Source organism: Canis lupus, chromosome 23 (assembly GCF_011100685.1).
Source record: "Canis lupus familiaris isolate Mischka breed German Shepherd chromosome 23, alternate assembly UU_Cfam_GSD_1.0, whole genome shotgun sequence".
In the NCBI taxonomy this organism is placed as follows: domain Eukaryota; kingdom Metazoa; phylum Chordata; class Mammalia; order Carnivora; family Canidae; genus Canis; species Canis lupus.
This window is the reverse complement of record NC_049244.1, coordinates 33,932,923-33,952,528: the sequence shown is the minus strand read 5'-3', so window position 1 is coordinate 33,952,528 and position 19,606 is coordinate 33,932,923. Positions and strand designations below refer to the sequence as shown.

The following is a 19,606-nucleotide window of genomic DNA, read 5'->3' as shown; positions in this document are numbered from 1 at the left end:
ATGAGGCTCAGGGGTTTGCCCACATTCAAGGCTTCCAGGTATCTCTTGTTGGAGGGCGCCCCAAGTGTCCAGCACAGCCCCACCCCAGCAAGATGGTCCAGATGCCTCCGGCTCTGCCTTCAGGGGTATATGCACATTTATGTAGATTAAGGCTTGGAATGAGTACCTGCTCCTGTGACCCAGCCTCTCCCTGCAGCTGCCCTGTGCCAGGTGATTGGTTCCCCTGACCTGCAGGGCCTCACATCCTCATTCCCACCCATCTGCCTTGGGTAGGCTGGGCACTCCAGGCCTGTCCTACATTAGGACAAAAATGCATCTCTAAACAGGAGCTGGCTCAGCTCAGTGTTCTGAATCCTAGCCACCTTCTGAATAAGTGCAGTGTTTTGTTCTCATTTTCTTGTGTTGTTGTTTGTTTGTTTGTTTGTTTTCTGAATACCAGATTACAACTTCTCCCCCTAACCTGCCCCTGGAGATCCCTCTTCAAATAGTCTGAGGACCGTATATGTGTCCTTTTTGACATTCCCCAAGTGACTCTGGCATACTGGGATCTGCTAACACCAGCCACTCCTGACTTGCTGTCCTTGAAACTTTCCTGCTGTACCCACTCTTTTGGAAGAAGTAGGGTGCCTCTTCCACTCCTTCCAGTTCCCTTAAAAGCTTTGGCCAGTGGAACCCTCAGCCCCTGCATTTGACACAGCCCTCCTGCCAAACTCAATGGCCTCTTCTCTCAACAGTATGGGATGCTGATTGTCATCCACCCCTTGCAGTTCAGCAAGCTCAAACTGACCTCAAGTTCTCTACCCACACCTCCCGACCTCCCTCCATACAGCCCCTCCCTCCTCAGCTTGCTCTGCAGGGATGGGTCCTGTGCCCTCCCACTGCTGCTCCCACTGCCTTCTGGACACGTGTCATCCCAAACCTCAAATATTCCAAAACAACCTTGTTATCCTTGCCCCAAGCACAAGCTACTCCCCCTTCCCAGTCTGTCATTCTCCTAGTCTCTTAGCCCTGGACTCAGGAATCATTCCTACTTCCTCTGCCTCCTTCATCAGCTATGCACATTGACTATAAACAGGGTCAACTGCGTAATGTTTGGGGCCCCTTGTGCATGAAGCAGAAAAATGTCATTAAAGGCACATAAAAAGCTTTTTCCTTTCTTCTGTGATCTTTTTCTACGCTTGTCATGGAGGTTTTTATTTGTTGTTTAATGTGTTCTAAGTAAAAAAGAAAAAATTAAAATTTTTAATTAGTACAAATTTTACTTCTCATTTTTGCAAAACAAATATCAGAGCATTTGGATGTTGCACTGTCACCAAAATTACATAATTCCTATTTCCTGCCTTGTCCCCAGAGGGTGCCACAAGCTGGCCAGAAGAGGCAAACACAAGCCAAACACAGGAAGTTTGGAAGGCCAGGATCCATTAAACCTTAACTCCTAAGCATCAATTTTATGGGTCTTCTTAAAACCTGAGTATAATCAAAGACACTTCAATTGAATTTTGATATTTTTATGTGGCTTTGTCTAACTCGGGGTTACCACTTACACGGTTAATCCACTTATGTTCCCTTGAAACATAAAAATTCCTTCTGACTGAGGTATTCATGTTTACTAGTTTCTGTTTTCTTCATCTACGCGAAGAAGACAGTAATCCAACAAAATACACTTTTTTTTAACTTTCTTGTAGTCTACATGATTTAGATGCACTCTGCATATCATCTTAGACCAATGACTTCAGATTTACTATATGTCAACTGACCTCAGCCCATTCTCTTATATCTGATGTTCAAGTTGTCTCAACTTTGCCAGTGGGCGCCCCTTTTAGATTGCCTTTAAGTCCTTTTGATTCCATTAATCTATTTAAACTCTCCTACTTCCTGGTCTTGTTAGTTGTTCAGCTTCATCTTGAACTTTCAGAGTACAGAATCAAAGTACAAAATCTGCCATTTCTCCCAAAGTGTTTTCTGTGGGAAAAGAGAACTGTAGACCAGAATGTGCATGCCGAGATGCACCATCTGGTGACACATCTCCCTGGCCACTTCAACAAAGAAACAAAAGGTATATATTTTTAGTTTACTATTTTTGTTCTTTTTTTTAAGATTTTTTAAAATTTATTTATTCATAAGACACACAGAGAGAAAGGCTCTAAAATAGCCTAAATAGTAGCTCTAAAACATAATGCAAACTAGTAGCAATGCAAACTAATAAAGTTCAATTTTTCTAATGCTTACTTTTTGTTTGTTTTTAGGCTGCATTCCACTAAAGATTTGCCAAAAAAAAAGAAAGAAAGAAAGAAAGAAAGAAAGAAAGAAAGAAAGAAAAGAAAGAAAGAAAAGAAAAGAAAGAAAAAGAAAAAGAAAAAAAAGTCTTCGCTCTAGAGTCATTTATAATCTCTCACTCTTGTCTTGTCTCACTCTTGTGAATCCTTGTCTGGCATTGAGTTTTGGTTCACCTGCTTTCCTTCATTTTCAATCTGAGAGCCCTAGCATCAGAACAGCCAAGAGACCAAACCTCTTAGGAGGTAGAGACTAGGAGACACTAGGAGAAAGAAGGTCTTCTCCTCAAGATGATGGAGAGAACCCCAACAGTATAGTGGCCAAAATTCTGCATGACGGTTGCATTTCACCATTATCTGTCCACCTACAATGGTTTAACCTATAGGTACAATAATCAGGATTGGTACACATGATTTCTGGCTGAAAGAACCAATTCTGCCTCTTGTTAACGAACCTATCCAATCTATATTACTGTCACACATTTGGTTGGTTTTTCTTTTCTTTTCTTTTTTTGTAAAGTCTTGTTCTAATCTTCTAAGCTTTTTCATTTATCTTGTTCCTTCTATGAACTATAAACTCTCCCTTCTTTTATAATGTTCAACATTCCCTTACCGGCCTAATATACTGTGTTACATGTTATTTCCTCAAGGTTTCAGTGAAGAATCAAAATCAATTAGCAGTATCTTAAGTCCAGATTTAGTCAAAGCTTTTAATTTTCTCACAAGGGGATCAAATTCTTTTTTTTTTTTTTATTCATGAGAGACGCAGAGAGAGAGAGAGAGAGAGAGGCAGAGACACAGGCAGAGGGAGAAGCAGGCTCCATGCAGGGAGCTTGATGTGGCTCTTGATTCCAGGTCTCCAGGATCATGCCCTGGACCAAAGGCAGTGCTAAACCACTGAGCCACCCGGGCTGCCTGGGGATCAAATTCTTTACGATTATCCAAGAACATTACCTCTAAATGCAGTACCTTAAGATTTTACTAGAAATCTCTTTGACTTAGGGGTCAAAATTCAGGTTTGGCTTCATATACATTATACTGTCCTTATTTTAATTATTGATCAACAGAGACTAGAACTCCAAATTCTCTGAAGTCTTTGGAAAACACAGTTACCAATTACCTTCATTCTATATAAAACTCAAACTTGCCAAAGCCAAATAAGAAGGTCATAAAATGCAACATAGATATACTTCAATAAGTTTAAATTTAAAATACATAACCAGGGATGCCTGGGTGGCACAGTTAAGTGGCTGACTCTTGGTTTAGGCTCAGGTCATGATCTCAGAGTTGGGAGATCTAGCCCTGTGCTTTGCTTTGAGCCTAGCGTGGAGTCCACTTAGGACTCTCTCTCCTTCTGCCCCCCCCCCCCCACCTCTCTCTCTCTCTCTCTCTCTCTCTCTCAAATAAATAAATAAATCTTTTTTAAAAATAAAAATAAAATAAAATAAAAATAAAAATATATTACCAGATATATCAAATTATATCACAATCTTTTCATGACTGAAAAAATGTTATCAGATTATTTCACTTCTAACCATTCTCAGAAATTTCAAGTAGAAAATTTTACAAATTCATAAAATTTCCAGATTATTTTCTCATAGAACTGGTTCATAAAAGCTATCAGTGTTTAAAAATCATAGTACACTGCCTCATAGGACACAACTAGTTAATGTAACAGGAGATATCCAAATTCTGCCCCAGAATCAAATATATCATGCTCTAAATTCCTGACTTTGCATTCTGTTGTAGCTGCATTTATGACTTCAAGTAAGTCACAAAACCGCATTCTTTGAATTTAAGGTAAAAATATGCATTATCTGGTTTCAATTTTCAATATTGTTAATACCTTTTTAAAGTCTTAAATGGTATCTAATTCAGGCACCTGGGCAGCCCAGTCAGTTAAGTGTCTGCCTTCCAATCAGGTCACCATCTCAGCGGCCTGGGATTGAGCCCACATGGGGCTCCCTCCTCCGTGAGGAGTCTGCTTCTCCTACCCCTGCTCTTGTTCTTTCTCTCTCTCTCTCTTGCTCTCTCTCTCTCTCCCCTTCTTTTACTTTTATTTTTTTTCTCTCCCCCCTTCAAATAAATAAAAATCTTTTTAAAAAATGGTACCTAATCAAAAACTCTGATTTTGTAATAAATGTTTTTGGAGGATGTGATTTTTTTTTTAAATGAGTCATTAGCCAAAGGAAAGAGTGGGCTCCACCTCTGGCATACACCCTGCTAACACACATCTCTAGCACCTGCATGTTCAGAACCACACCTCAGGACCAAGCTCCTACCTATCAGTTCTTCAACTTGTGCCTTATCTTTGCCAACCCCAGATTAAACTTCTCCTTCAGAGTTTAAAACTTTGTTAGAAAAAAAGAATAAAAGGAAGAAAGAGAGGGAGGGAGAAAAGGAAGGAAGGAAAGAAGGAAGAAATAAGGGGGAAAGATGAGGGAAAGGAAGGAAGGAGACAAATCCTTTTTCCTGACAGTTTTCTCTCCTGAACTGAAATGGAACTGCTTACAGTTACATGTATTTAAATTACAGCATCTGCTGTAATCTGCTGCCATCTGCTAACTTAAAACTCTTCATTTAAAATACAGTAATTCTTCACCCCATTGGCAATCCTCCATAATCTAGGCTTAATCTGAGGAGAGGGAGCTATTCCATTTTGATCTATTCCCAACAGCAAGACTCAAACGTGAAAGGAGAGAATGGAGAGTTAACTTCGTGACATGAGCTTCACCTGTGAAGGCCCTTTAGCCTTGATACTGTCGGTGTGATGACATCAGAAGGCCCTAGTTCTGGGGTATGATTTCCTAAGGCTAGAAACCTAAGATGTCATCTGTAGGCTTAATCTTATACCAAGGCACTTTGGTAGAGATATGCTGGCATCTCCAGGAAATGAGGAGGCATGGGGGCCACTTCATAGACGAGTGGCTTAAAGTACAGGAGCAAAATGTAGAAGTTACTGAGGTTTGTACAGACACTCTTTTTTTTTTAACAGCCAAGACTTTTTAAGTAGTTTTTTTTTTTTTAAGATTTTATTTATTTATTTATTCATGAGAGAGAGAGAGAGAAAGAGGCAGAGACACAGGCAGAGGGAGAAGTAGGCTCCATGCAGGGAGCCAGGATCACGCCCCGGGCTGAAGGCGGCGCTAAACCGCTGAGCCATCCAGGGATCCCCCTTTTTAAGTAGTTTTTAAAATTTCCCAAAAGGAGTCCAATGGAGGAACCAGAGGCATGTACCTCCTTCACAGTAAGAGGGTTTGTGCTTTTGCTCCTGGGGCTCTTTGCAGATACCCAAGAACACTCCTGCTCAGTTTTTCCTCCAGGATCCTTAATGGGGTTTTGCAACCCCTCTTGGGCTTGCAGCTCCTCACTGAGGGAGGCAAGAGGGGCTGCATCTTCCTTTTGGGAGCCTCCTGCTCCCACATGTGCATTCTCCCACTTCAGGCAAGAATGTTTGTTTTGTTTTGTTTTTTGTTTTTTGTTTTTTTTTGTTAGATGCATGAGAACCTGATGGTCCCTGGAACCCACAAGACAAAACTGTAATTGGGGTCAACTCTTGTATGCCAGTTTCAAATTTCACAGAGTAGGTGCCACAGTGGTTTAATATGACTACCCTCTCATGAACTACCCCCTCATGTGGCCTGAGGAACACCCTAGAAAGTCAGTCTAGTCCAGGGATAGGCTAGAAATGACAGGAAAAACAAAAATTCAAAAACTCTTTTTTTTTAATAGATAAGGAAGGACAGCGCAGAGGAAAGCTGGACACAGGAAAGAGTGAGGCAGAGGCCAAGGGCCCAGTAGGGAGGCAGAGCCAGGCAGGCCCAAAGAAGCCCCTAATGATGCTGGAGACAGGGCCCGAGTGCGGATATGGCGGCCACTAAATTCTGAATCCACTAGTAGTAGTGGATGTTTGTTAGGGGCGAAGCCCATGGAGATTTTGTAGTTGAGTTCTCATTCTAGGAAACTTGTCTGAATTTTCCTTTCTCCATCCAGGAAACTAAGATCCCTTGGCTCCGTGGGAACAGAAGGACCTTTTCCACCACTCAACACAAGGTGGCGCCAGACACCCGCGGACTTAATGAGGTCCCCCTTCCAAAGGGGCTCCAGAAGCTTTGCGAAAAGTTCCCTGAAGGGATCAATCAAGTCCGGCCAGATTCAAAGGAAACTGAGAGCTCTGCATCCACAGAGAATTAGCCTAAGGATTAAAAAAAAAAAAAAAAAGGCATACAGAAAATATACATATATATGAGATGTATTATATATATACATACATATATATATAAGATGGGGAAGGGTAGCACAGAGGCTAGACACGCAAACTGAATCTACAAAACCTCTGTAAAAGGAAAATAAAGGCACATCACTGGGAACCCCTGGCAGGACGGGAGATAGGCAAGGAGTTAGGCAAGTGAGAAAGGACTGGAAGTAGAGGGCAACCAGTAAAGAGGCTGTTGCAGGTCTCCAAGGGTTGCTGCTTGAGCCAAGGACTGGTGGCAGTGGAGAAAGATGCCTTCTGATTGAGGTGTGTACATTCACTATTCTTCATAGTATTCTTCATTGGTGTGGTGAGTCAATAAAGCCCAACACGACTGCATAACGAGACTGAGTTGAAATGCATTCTATTCATGTTTTCTGAGAATTCACTGTATTAGCTTTGCTCTTTTTATGTGTTGTTATGGATTCGTGACATTTCAAATGTACTAATGTCAGTCGATATTCTCATTTTGATGCTCTCACACTGTGCCAACTTTCGGTGGTGGGGACCCTTTTAGATTTCAAATGCCCTGGTTATTTTAAGCTTTGCTTCTGGCCCAGTAAGGCGTTAGGTGTTATGAGATTGCCTCATACTCTTTTGCCCCAGACCAGACATGGAATCAGACATTGTTCCAAGAAACCCTGGCTCCTTTTGGGAGAAAAATAACATTAGAAACCATAATGTAGGCATTAGGGTGCATTATATGCATTGAGGTAACGTTGCTACTGAGCCATTTAGATGGGGGGAAGCCAGAAAAGAAATATACTTTAAAGTAAATGTTTTACAAAGGCATGACTTCATATTAATATGTTCAATTCAGTTCTAACAATACATGGCTCCTACTCAAATTTTTTAGTCCAATTGGCCTTCCCTTTCACTAATCCTGAAATCTAGGTTCCTATCAAAATAAACATAATTATTTACTTATTCTAACTGACAACTTAAGAGAACAGCTCTGAAACCAAATCCTCCCCTCTCAAAAATACACTATCCATACAAACAGTACAAATACTAAATTAAGTTTTTGTTTTAGACTGCCAATTTTTTGCCAAATTCATCTCTTCTAGAGCCACTGGTAACCTCCCCACCCTGTGCAGCTATATAAGAATATAACTGACATAGTTGTGGTCCAGTTGTTTATTTAGAGGAGGCTGCAACCTGCCCCCACCCCCATTTTCTGCTCTACCTTTTCATTTTTCATGGGTCTGATACACTCCTAATATACCAGATAATTCACTTACAAATAAGAATTACTACCATTATTTGATTTTGTATTATTTTGTTATTATTATTTTCCCTTTCCCCTGTGGAAATGTAAACCTCATAAAATAGGTGGTTTTGTTCACTGGACTCTGGCATTTGTTCCCTGAGGGCAGGGCTAAGGAAGCTGGGCTTGATTCTGGGGGTGAGGGCACTCTATGGGGTTGAGTGCAAACATGGTTGGTCTTCCTGTTCTGTTGTAGTTACTAACTGGGCTCCTTTTCACTTCTTAAAGTGTCACAGTTTAAAGAGCTAGGTGATGGGGATAAAAGGAGAGAAGGCCCGAGGAGTCAAGATATAAGCACTCCAGCTACAGAGGTAGCCCTCCTACTATGGGGAACAAGCTCAGTGTCTGATGCATGGCTGGACCTCAGTTAAATGCATGTGTGGGAACTGAGAAGACAACAGAATAATCCAGAGAAGTGTTTACAAACAAAAAATGTCAACAGGAATGGATGGGCTCTGGGACAAATTGTGAGAGGGACTCAAACAGAGGGAAACAAAGAGTGATTTCTGGGTTCTAGGCCTGGACAGGTGGCAGAAGGACTGCAGCCCCCGCATGGAGCAGCAAGGAAATGGGACAAGGGAGAGTGATGACCAGTATAGTAGCATGGCCTTTATTTTTGCAAACTGAAAATGTTTCCAGTTCAGGCTAAATATAAAATTAACATATACTCTTCATAAAAGAGTCGAACAACACAGAAGCATACAAAATGGTACAAAGAAAAAGATTTTCAGCAATATCATCCTCCTAGAGAGTCTACACCATCTGGCTCCTTGAGGCCCCACTGGGTAGGGAGGGGGGTAAAGACCCAAATCTTGTAGGAGAAACACATGGTTGAAGAAGTTAGATTGTCCCCAGCTCTGGGCTGGCTGGAAGGGGTCCAGGAAGTTGGTGGAGACAAACCAACTCAGAGGCTCCAAGGCTGGGGTCTAAAAAATGGAGGCAAAGGCCTTGCCCATCAATCCCTTCACTTCTCAAGAAATTTCTCTCTCCAACCCTGACTCTTCCTCACCTGGTAGGGAGAGGGGTGGGAAGAGGCTTCCAGAGGTGGATCCTGGATGAACATGCTAGAAGGGGCTGAGGACACCCTGAGTGAGCGGTCTTAAAGAGGAGAGGTACCCAAAGGGATTTCTTGTGGAGCAAGGCCTCTAGGAAGATCCAGGGGCACTCTGACCAGGTGAGGCTTTGACTACTGCATTGGTCAGGGTTCTCAGGAATCTGCCTGCCACTCTTTCCCTTCCCCATCCCCTACCTGGGGTCACCCAACAACTCCTGACCAATGGTGGCCTTCAGGAGCCTCTTTGGACGTACGGTTGATGATGTAACTAAAGACCACATTTTTGGAAGAAACCAAAAAGCTTACCGAAGGTGACCCCTTTTTATTTTTCATTCTATACTTTAACAATGCTGCAGGTAAAAGGAACACAGCAAACACCACGTTTATTATTGACATCCTTCTGCATTCTCCTCTCCTCATACACATACATGTTACCTGCTGCCTTGAGTGTGCACACATTATTTGCCCTTTACAACATCTTATGTATGCACAGCATGTCCCATCTTCCATGAGCCTGTGGCCTCCTTCTAGGTCATGTATTATAGAGCTGGCCGAGCCATTTGCCTCTGCACAGGCATTTTGGGTCGAAGTGAAGTCAACACTTCATACCCATCATTCCTTTCCTCATCAAGGTTTACTCTAGGGAAGTGGGGTCTCCAAGCCAACTGGTGGAAAGAGTTTTTATCATTCTTGTTACAATTTATATATTGCTCTGCAGAAAAGTTGAACTAATAACAATATACAGTGCTGCCAGTTTCCCAAAGCTCTGCAAGAGCTGTGTGTGTGTGTGTGTGTGTGTGTGTGTGTGTGTGTGTGTGTGTGGTTTAACAGTTGTATGGTTAATTCTCCTATTTCATAGATGAGAAAACTGAAGACCAAAGAAACCAAGCCACTTTCTCCAGGGTCATTCAGTCGGTGAATGGCAGAGCAACCTAGTTCTAGAGGTCACATCTCCTGACCCACCCCCAACTCAGCACTCTGTCCACCAAACCACTCTGCCTCTGACAGTTGCTTCTAGACATGGACACAGCAGGCTCTGCTTGTTTTCTTGTCCTTTGTCCATGGAGGTAAACAGATACTGGGTCTTTCCCCTCACAGCTTCTGTGCCATGCCAACTGGATTCTCAGTTTCAACTGGGCCCTCTCCCAGCCTGCTAGATCCAGGACCTGAAAGGCTCCTCAGAAGACAGCACAGCTGTGGCACAGGCTTCCACCTCTTCCTTTCTGCAGCTGATTAACTTCTGGGGTGAATTGGTTATTTTCTGAAAAAAAAAAATAATTTTCATTAAAATTCATTAGCGGAATGGTAGTAGCAGTAAAGTAGTAGTCACAATTACAGAGAATGTTGCAGAAATCCCAGCTACTTGATTAATTTTTAAGCCACGGAGGAGAAAAAAAAAAAAAAAAAAAACAAAGATGATTCTAACCACTGGTTCAGGAGCTTCCAATATTTACTCTAATTATTCTCCAGTTTACTGACCAGCAGATCTCTGGGGGCCGTGCTATATCAGTTGCCCCACAAAAGCCCAGAATTTAATTCTGGCCAAAAGTCTAACCTTCCAGCAGAGAACTCTGAAAATAATGACCTGCAATGAGATGCTCAGTGTATAACACATGGAAGGGGGCCCAGTCCAGAGGTGACACACCACAAACAGGAGCCCCTTCCCACTCATATTCATGTTCCTACCGTCTTCTCCCAACAATGGCAATATGTAACCCTAACTGACTATAAAAATGCAGGTGTCAGCATTTCAGAGGGACTCTCCCCACTGTTACTAGCCTGCCCACTTCCACCAAACTCATTAGGTTCTTATTTTCCATGGCCCTTCCTGTCAATTCTCCAAAGAGGGGCACATGGACACAGCAAATAGGCCCAATGGGTTCTCCACCTCAGTCCTGGGAGATATTAGCTTCATGGAGCCAGGTGCCCTTGTTCCCTGTTTGTAAAGAGGCAGCTGTGGTGTTCATGAGCAAGTAACAGGGGAGGACAATGTACATGCAGGAGTCACTAATGGGGAGTTTCAGTGGGGAGCCAACCACCAATTCATTGCTGCTGGTCCAGTCAGGTTCTTAGGATACTAGCTACCTAAATCTGCGGTGTTTATATTTGATTTTTTTTTAACTCTAGAGAAATGCTGTCCAGTGGGAACATAATTTGAACTCTATAGATGATTTAAAATTCTCCAGTAGTACATTTTAAAAAGTAAAAAGAAACAGGTGAAATTAATTTTAATAATGTATTTTATTATTAAAATATTATTTTAGGGGCACCTGGATGGCTCAGTCCATTAAGAATCTGCCTTCAGCTCGGGTCGTGATCCCGGGGTGCTGGGAGCCCCGCATCTGGCTCTCTGCTCAGCAAGGAGCCTGCTTCTCCCTCTCCCTCCCCCTGCTTGTGCACGCTTTCTCTCTCTCTGTCAAATAAATAAATAGAATATTTTTTAAAAATAAATAAAGTATTATTGTAACTTACAATCTATATAAAAATATTAATGAAATGAGTTTTTCAAAATCCATTGCGTATTTTATATTTACAGTACATCTCAATTTGGACTAGCTACATTTCAAGTGCTTAATAGTCACATATGGATAGTGGCTACCATATTAGACAGTGTAGTTTTAGAACATGAAAGTAAAATATATAATCTCAGAAGTTCAGAAGGTATAAAACTGCTATCCCATAGGTTAGAATAAACTTTCAAGCAAGATTCAATTGATTTTTTTTATTTGAATTACTTTTCAACATTTAAAAATCAGGAGATTTCACATAAACATTTGGATCTCTGGTTTCTCATTTAAAAGGTGGAGATCTTGGGATGCCTGGTGGCTCAGTGGTTGAATGTCTGCCTTTGGCTCAGGTCATGGTCCTGGGGTCCTGGGATCGAGTCCCATGTCAGGCTCTCTGCAGGGAGCCTGCTTCTCCTTCTGCCTATGTCTCTGCCTCTCTCTGTGTGTCTCTCATGAATCAATCAATAAATAAAATCTTTTAAAAAAATAAACTTAAAAAATAAATAAAATAAAAATAAAATGTGGAGATCTGGCGGGGCACCTAGATGGCTCAGTCCATTGGGAATCTGGCTCTTGATTTTGGCTCAGGTCATGATCTTGGAGTTGTGAGATCAGGCCCCATGCCAGGCTCTGCAGTCAGTGGGAAGTCTGCTTGGCATTCTCTCTCTCTCCCTCTGCACCCCGCCCCCTCGCCATGCACATGCACTCTCTTCCACTCTCTCTAAAATAAATAGATAAACCTCTTTAAAAAAAAAACTTATGAATCTAGGATTTATGAATCACCTCTGATTTTAGACTCTACACTACCGTACGCAATCATGGCCAGATATTGCAGGTGATTCAGGCAATTCATCTAGTTGTAATTATAATAAAACTTTCTTTTTTAAAAAAGAAAAAAACAAAACAAAACAAAACTTGGAGCTCTGGTAGCATTGGCTCACATTTCCTCTCAGCAACAACATGCTAGAGCCAAAAAACAGCTGCCTTCTTTAGCTATAACATGTTTGCCATGGTCCCTACCATCTCTCCCTATAGAATTATATTCACTGTGGCGCACACTTTTTCTTTTGGTACCTGTCTGGTCCCCAGATTTATCTGAGCTCACAAACTCTACTTTCTATGAAGTACACAAAGCCAAACGGGATGATGCATTGAAGAATGACTAACTTGGGGCCATCTTTATGCTTGCTACCTACATTACAGTGGAATGTGACAGCAAAAAGAGAAAGAATAAAGTGAGTCACAGAAAAGAAAGGAAGACCCTTTAGCAGCAAAGCCTCCATTCCCATAAAGCAATTATGGATAAAAGAAAAGGAAAAGAAATAACACTTTAAAATAGGGACTGTACACTGAGCATTCTTGATATAATTTTCTTTGCATATATATTTTTGCTTTAGACTGTTACTTGGTGATATAAATTTGAATGGAAAGAAAATCTTAATGGTGTATTTCTGAGTGCAACCATCACCGACCGTGAAATTATAGATGTAGACATGAAATGTTTAATCCAAACAGATAAATTAAACACTTATGAACTCAATAGGGATTTTTGAAGAATTGTCAAGGATTTCTACTTGGTAATTTTCCATGGTTTAATTGGAAAGATGCGTGGGTCTTGCAAGGATGGCTAGAAGTTGCTTTTTAATACTTTAGAGGATTATCTATAACTAAGGCAAACATTGAAGTGCAGCTAGGCTGAGCTAAAGCCAAGGCTGAGGCGGAGTAGAGGGCAGTGGTAACATATAGTTCCAGAATCTGTGTGGGATTTAATGGACACTAGTGACCAATTTCTCGTACAGCACTATGGGAAATGCATATACTCAGAGAAATTGTCCACTTAAAAAAATCGAGGGAGAAATAATAAAAATTTAAAACTTTATGGAAAGAAATGTACATAGGAAAGACACTACAACAGTGTAAGGAGGAGGGTAAGGAGAACAGAGAAGCAAAAGATAGTCAAGGGTAGTTGTACCAATCTTCCATGGATGAAAGTGGTCATACTGTTACAGAATATCCCTGTTTCTAGTCTCCTTTAAAGTTGTCTGGTTTTCTCCAAGAGCTATGTTTAGAGTGTGGCTCATAATGCATTAGGATCCTTAGGATTTCTTGCCATTTGAGGGCTCTTCTGTGCACTTGAAATTCTATAAGTAATGGACACTTTATATGGTTCTCTCCCTGGCCCTTAGCCATCACTCACTATAGGTCCTGGCAGGGTCCTAGTCCCCTGATCCTGACATAGGGAAGAACTTCTACTGGGCTGCTGAATGTAGACCCAGAAGAAGAAAAATGAAAGAGGGTTAGAAATGGAATACCCTGTGAGTAGAAGGTAAGCATGAGTAACAGAATGGAGAGGAATAGCACAAAAGGTGACTAATTTGATGGAGTTCAGTTGAGGAAGGCTGAATTTTTTACCACGTGTGGGAAAGAGCTTGTGACCATCTCAGCCAGGGATGCTTCCCTACCGTTATCATTTTGGATTGGTCCAGGACATCTTCTTTTATTGCAAGGTGCTACTTCTGCTTATGGTGGAGGAGCACCAATCAGGCCAATCCTCCTACAGATAACAACTTTAAAAACCTGATCAAAATATAAGTTGATTTTATATTATATATATATATATATATATAATATAAAATCAACTTCCCTAAGTCACTGGTAAGCAACCAAAAGTTGACACTTGGAAGAAGGTAACATCACTGGTGAGTTTCACAGCTCCTTGTCTGAGGGCAAGTCTCTCTTGGTGCCACAAACAGTGACAGATATGGGTACAAACACAAAAGTTAGAAAGTGAGAGTTTCAGGGTTAAGTGTTAATGGACTAAACATTCCAATTAAATGGAAGACATTATTGGAATGGATTTAAAAAAATTTTAAGACCAACATATACAGCTATAAGAGACATACTTTATTAAATTTTTTTTTAAATTTATTTATGATAGTCACAGAGAGAGAGAGAGAGGCAGAGACACAGGCAGAGGGAGAAGCAGGCTCCATGCTCTGGGAGCCCGATGTGGGATTCGATCCCGGGTCTCCAGGATCGCGCCCTGGGCCAAAGGCAGGCGCCAAACCGCTGCGCCACCCAGGGATCCCGAGACATACTTTAAATATGAGGACACAGGGGACACCTGGGAAGCTCAGCAGTTGAGTGCCTGCCTTGGGCTCAGGGAGTGATCCCAGGATCTGGGATCGAGTCCCGTATCGGGCTTCTTGCAAGGAACCTGCTTCTCCCTCTGCCTCTCTCTGTGTGTCTGTCATGAATAAATAAATAAAATCTTTAAAATAAATAAATACGAGGACACAGATACGTGTAAAGTAAAAATATGGAAGATATGCCGTACAAACAGTAAACGATGAAGAGCAATATTGTTATCAGGATAAGGAATATTGCTAGAGATAAAGAGGGATATTTCGTGATGATAAAGGACTCAATTACTGAAGAAGACATGTCAAATATGTAGGCAACTGAAACAGAGCATCAAAATATATGAAGGAAAAGTTAACAAACATAGAAACAGACACATCCACACTCCTAGTTAGAGATTTTGTTGTCTTGCCTTAATAACTAATAAAACTACACCAAAATATCTGAACAGGATTATCAAACATTTTAACACAACTGATATTTATAAAACACTACTCCAACAAATGCAGAATATGAGTCCTTTAATGGTCCTGGAAACTCTGAACCCCTCAGGTTCTTGCTGAAGGGGAAAGGCCTGCCATACCCCCGGTGTTCACCACACTACGGTGCCTTCATGGTTAACCATTTAGTCATTCAGAGTGGGCTAGCAGGGTGCTGATGAAACGCACATTGGTAAGCAATTATGGAAGAGGGAAAATGAAATGAGTCAATATACATAAAGCCTTAGATCAGTGCCTGTTGTTTAACTCTGCACTAGTGTCAGATAAAGTTAGGACTATGTAGAAGTGCTGGAAAGATAAAGAGAGCTAGTGTTAGGATAACAAGGTGAAGGGGTGTCCTGGAGAGTAGGTCCCAGGGAGGATTACTTCCCTGTGTAGGGAGAACATAGCCTGTACTCTCAGAGCCATGCAGATATCACAAGAGTGACTCCAGGCTGATAAGGAACTACAGGCAGTTCTGGTTCTAGTTGTCTTGGAGAAACTGACTGCTAACTCCCTCTTCCCAGGAGAGAACTGTGAGAAATCCCTGAGGTGACAAGAATGGGTTTGTTTTCATTTGTTGTTGCTTTGCTTTGTTTTGTTTTGTGCTGCCTTGTGTATTGAGGTCTGGGGTGGATGGAGGGCCCAGGAGGTAGAAAAATAGAACAAAGGTAGCTGCTGGAGGCCTGCTTTTGCTTTTCTCCCACCCTGGGATGGGCATAGGACCTAGTGACCAGGAGACTCAAACCTGTGGCCTAGTGTCCACTGTCCATGCTTCACACACATGTACTTTGCCCTGAGAACCAATGATGCTCCTGGCACATGAACTGAATATGTTGGGTTGGGACATATTATTGGATGTAGCTGCTGTTTTAATTACGGCAAGGGACCAAGAATCCTCGCAGGCCAGTCTAGAAGAGTAAGACTGTGCATGACTCGAAATGTTGAACATCCTGGGTGGTGTAACACACCTGCTCTCTTGCCTGTGCCAGGTCCTAAGGGCAAGCATCAGTGGCCTGACGGGAGCCTGAGGAAGGGTACCACTCCCCAGAGAAAGGGGTTATCTCCCAGCCCCTCTAATTAGAAGTGATTCCTATGACTCCTCTTCTCTTTGTGCAAATGCTTATAAAGCCATAGAATGTGTACCCATGCCAGGCTAAGGCTCAAAGTACATCTGGTAAGTGTCATGCTGAATGGAGAAAAAAATAGCATTACCAAGGTGTCAGGGAGCACCACCACGGGGCAACAGGAGTACCGGAGTAGCCGGCCCATTTTCCAGACGGAAAGGGGCATAACCACAAGCATCAGCGTGAAGCCAAAAAATGCAAACAGGGCCAGTGCCAGAGGGAGGGCCTCTCCTGGAAATGAAAATATAAGGACAAGCTTAGGAGACAACAGTGAAGATGAAATCACCAATTCTGGCCTCTCTTGCTTTCCTGGCGTTGGCTTTGCACGTTGGCCAAGACGGCAGATGCCAACATCCTGAGATTTGATGTATGCCTTAGTGACTAAAATTACCACCATTAAAATCATTCTTTTTAGAGTCCAGATTACGGCATTGTTTCCAGAAAGCCTCAGGGAAGATTAAAATCTTTTTCTTGGGAAGGGAAAGGGAGGAGCCTCATGTGTTAAGCCACTAGCTATGTTAGCACGTACCTTGGCGCAGCTGCCAGGAGGAAGGCAGAGTGCCAGGACCCCGGCAGGATGAGGGGGAGGTGCCGGAAGAGAACAGCACAGAAGGGATCTGGGTGGTAACTGGAAACAAAATGTGTTTCACAATTTGCTCTTGGCATTGGCTCACATTATGGAGGAAAGTACTGACTTCAGAAAACAGTCACGTTATAATTGCGATATATTGAGTCCCTGCTAGCGTTCTGTAACTTACCCCAGTTCACACGGTAGGGCTGGCTCCAAAGCCCAGGGCCATTCTATGAAGTAAATGTATCAGAAAGTGCCAAGTGTGAGCATCTGGAGATGTAGAAGGGGTAATAGGTTCTGTTCCCCTCTTTCTGTTCTATGTAATGTAGAGCAACTCATGTACCCCTCTAGGTCAGACAACTCACCCATCTTGTGAAGGGCAGCACAGCCAATGAGGCTGCAGGGAAAATGGTGGTCTCACATATGTGGCTGTGGAAACTGTACTTTGTTTCAAAGCTTTTGGAAAATACTTTGGCAGTACACCCTCAAGAGATAAACAAAACGTTCATACCCTTTCATTTATTCCTCTGAATGGATTCCAAAAAATAATTTCAAGGAAGAAAACAATTATATACGTAAAACAGTTCATAGCAACATCTGGACTAGGGCAACAGCCTCATAATCAGTCTCTCTCTCTCTCTCTCTCTCTGTCTCTCTCTCTGTTTTTTAAAGATTTTATCTATTTATTCATGAGAGACCAGAGATAGAGAGGCAGAGACACAGGCAGAGGGAGAAGCAGGCTCCATGCAGAGAGCCCAACATGGGACTTGATCCCAGGTCTCCAGGATCACGCCCTGGGCTGAAGGTGGCACTAAACTGCTGAGCCACCTGGGCTGCCCCCAGCCTCTCTCTCCACCTAAAGTGACATACCTCCACCTCCATGTCCATGTATGCTCTAGTGTGCTTTGTTCATAACACATACCACCAACTGAAAATATCTCATTTGTTTACTTGTTTATAGCCTGTCTCCCCAGCTAGAGGATATGCTTCTATGAGGACAGGGACTTCCCTGCTACATTCCAGCAATGAGGCCAGCACTGGCACATAGTCAATGTTCAATAAGTATTCACTGAATGAATGAATGAATCAATGAACATCATCATCAAAAACAAGTGGAAACAGCCTAAAAATAGAAATGATCTAATTACCCCAAAATAGGAGATGATTTAATATATTATAAGACATCAGTATGGTAGCTTAGGAATTCAGCTATTAAAATGGGAATTGGGATATACACAGATTTGTTCACTACAGCATGATTTGTAGTGGTAAGTCTGGAAAGCAAAGAATATATCTATTAGTAGGAGAATGGTTACATATATTTTGGCACATCAATAAATTCACTTATTATGCATCTTCTTTAAAAATGAAGTAGATCCCCATGTACTAATATGAAAAGATGTCTCAATATACTTCTCAGTGAAGACAAGCCACATGCAGAATGGTAAGCACAGTACAGTTCCATTGTGCCTCTGAGCATTGGTATCACACAATGACTGGAAGATTAAATGTCAAACCCGCCAGAGGAAACCTCCTGAGTGACATGGGTGAGAGCAGAGAACATGTACCTCTCACTTTACATATTTCTGTGTTGTTTGAATTCTTTAACAAACTAGACTTAAATGATTTTTTTTACTTAAATAATTTTTAAAGTTGCATAAAACAGTAATCAGAAAATTCACATGGAAAACGTGCTGAATGTGATGTTCGTGGAAAGAGCAAGCACAGAGTGTGTGTGCAACACGACTACAACGTGTGCCTACACATGCATAGCGATGGACCAGTCACACCACCTTCAGAGTAATTTGGGAATGGCGGTCCAAATTCTAATGTGTATGCCTCTGACCAAGCAGCTCTACTCCCAGGAATTTATCCTATATATATATTCACACCAGCAAAATGTTCATGTACATGGTAATTAATTAAAGCATTGGCTATAAAAGTAAAATATTGGGAAAAAAACAAAATGCCCATCAATGAAAGACTGGTTAAATTTGTTATATTTACACACAACAACATACTATGAGGTTGTAAGGAAGGATGAGAAAGTTCTTTATCAAAATGGAAAAATCTATAAGATACATAAAGTAAAAAAGACAAGATCCAAAACAATGCATAGAGTATGCTACTATTTGTGCTAAAAAGAAGAGAAATATATATAAATATTCTCATTTACTTGTTATTCATTTTAAAATCTTTAGGATTTACAAAAAACTAATACCTATGGGGGAGGGGCTGGAATTGCAAAGATGGGAAAGAATAGAAAGGAGAGTTTCCAATGTATCTTATACTTTTTGAATCATGTGAAAGTATTAAATTTTTAGAATAATTTTTTAAAAATTATACACAAAAATGTCACTTAGTGGTATTATTAGCAGCAGAATTGTGGGATGTGGAGTTTTGTTCTGTTTCTTTTCAAAGGATTTCTTAACACTGTAGGGTTTTAGACTATAAAAAAAAATTCAAGGGATGGGGCATCTGGGTGGCTCAGTCAATTGAGCATCTGAGGTCAGGTCATGATCTCAGGGTACTGGGATAGAGCCCCATATCAGGCTCTGCTCTGAGTGCAGGGTCTGCTTAGGATTCTCTATCCCTTTCCCTCTGTCCTTCCCACTTGTGCGCTCTTTCTCTCTCTCTCTCTCTCTCTCTCTCTCTCTTTCTCTCTCAAATAAATAAATCTTATAAATAAATAAATAAATAAAATTCAAGGGAGAAAAATTAAGTCAAACAGAAGAACTCTACATGCATTGGGTCCCTTCCAGCAGAAAGCAGCGATGATATACAGTGGTGTGGGGGAGCTTCTTGCAAGGACTGAGTCTCATACTCCAGGCTGCTTCTCTGGCACCCCAAGCCCACTCTGGTTCCCAGGCTATTGCCATCAGGGTAAACCAGCCTTGCAACATTTGGCCTCAAGCCTAGGAGACTTTCAGGA

General features: G+C 41.7%; 1 protein-coding gene across 6 annotated transcripts in view; it reads right to left on the bottom strand.

The window, feature by feature from the left end:
* Positions 1–8,379: 8,379 nt before the first annotated feature.
* The window catches only part of IL20RB (interleukin 20 receptor subunit beta), a 37,273-nt gene continuing 26,046 nt past the window's right edge, over positions 8,380–19,606 (bottom strand). For 5 of the 6 annotated variants that reach the window (XM_038570976.1, XM_038570977.1, XM_038570978.1 and 2 more), the window contains 2 exons: positions 16,192–16,334; positions 8,380–10,110 (listed from right to left, as the gene is read on the bottom strand). In XM_038570976.1, coding sequence (XP_038426904.1) covers positions 10,003–10,110; positions 16,192–16,334 — 251 coding nt within the window. In that variant the 3' untranslated portion in view covers positions 8,380–10,002. The remainder of the gene's footprint in view (positions 10,111–16,191; positions 16,335–19,606) is intronic. The other variant, XM_038570979.1, reaches the window with a different exon arrangement.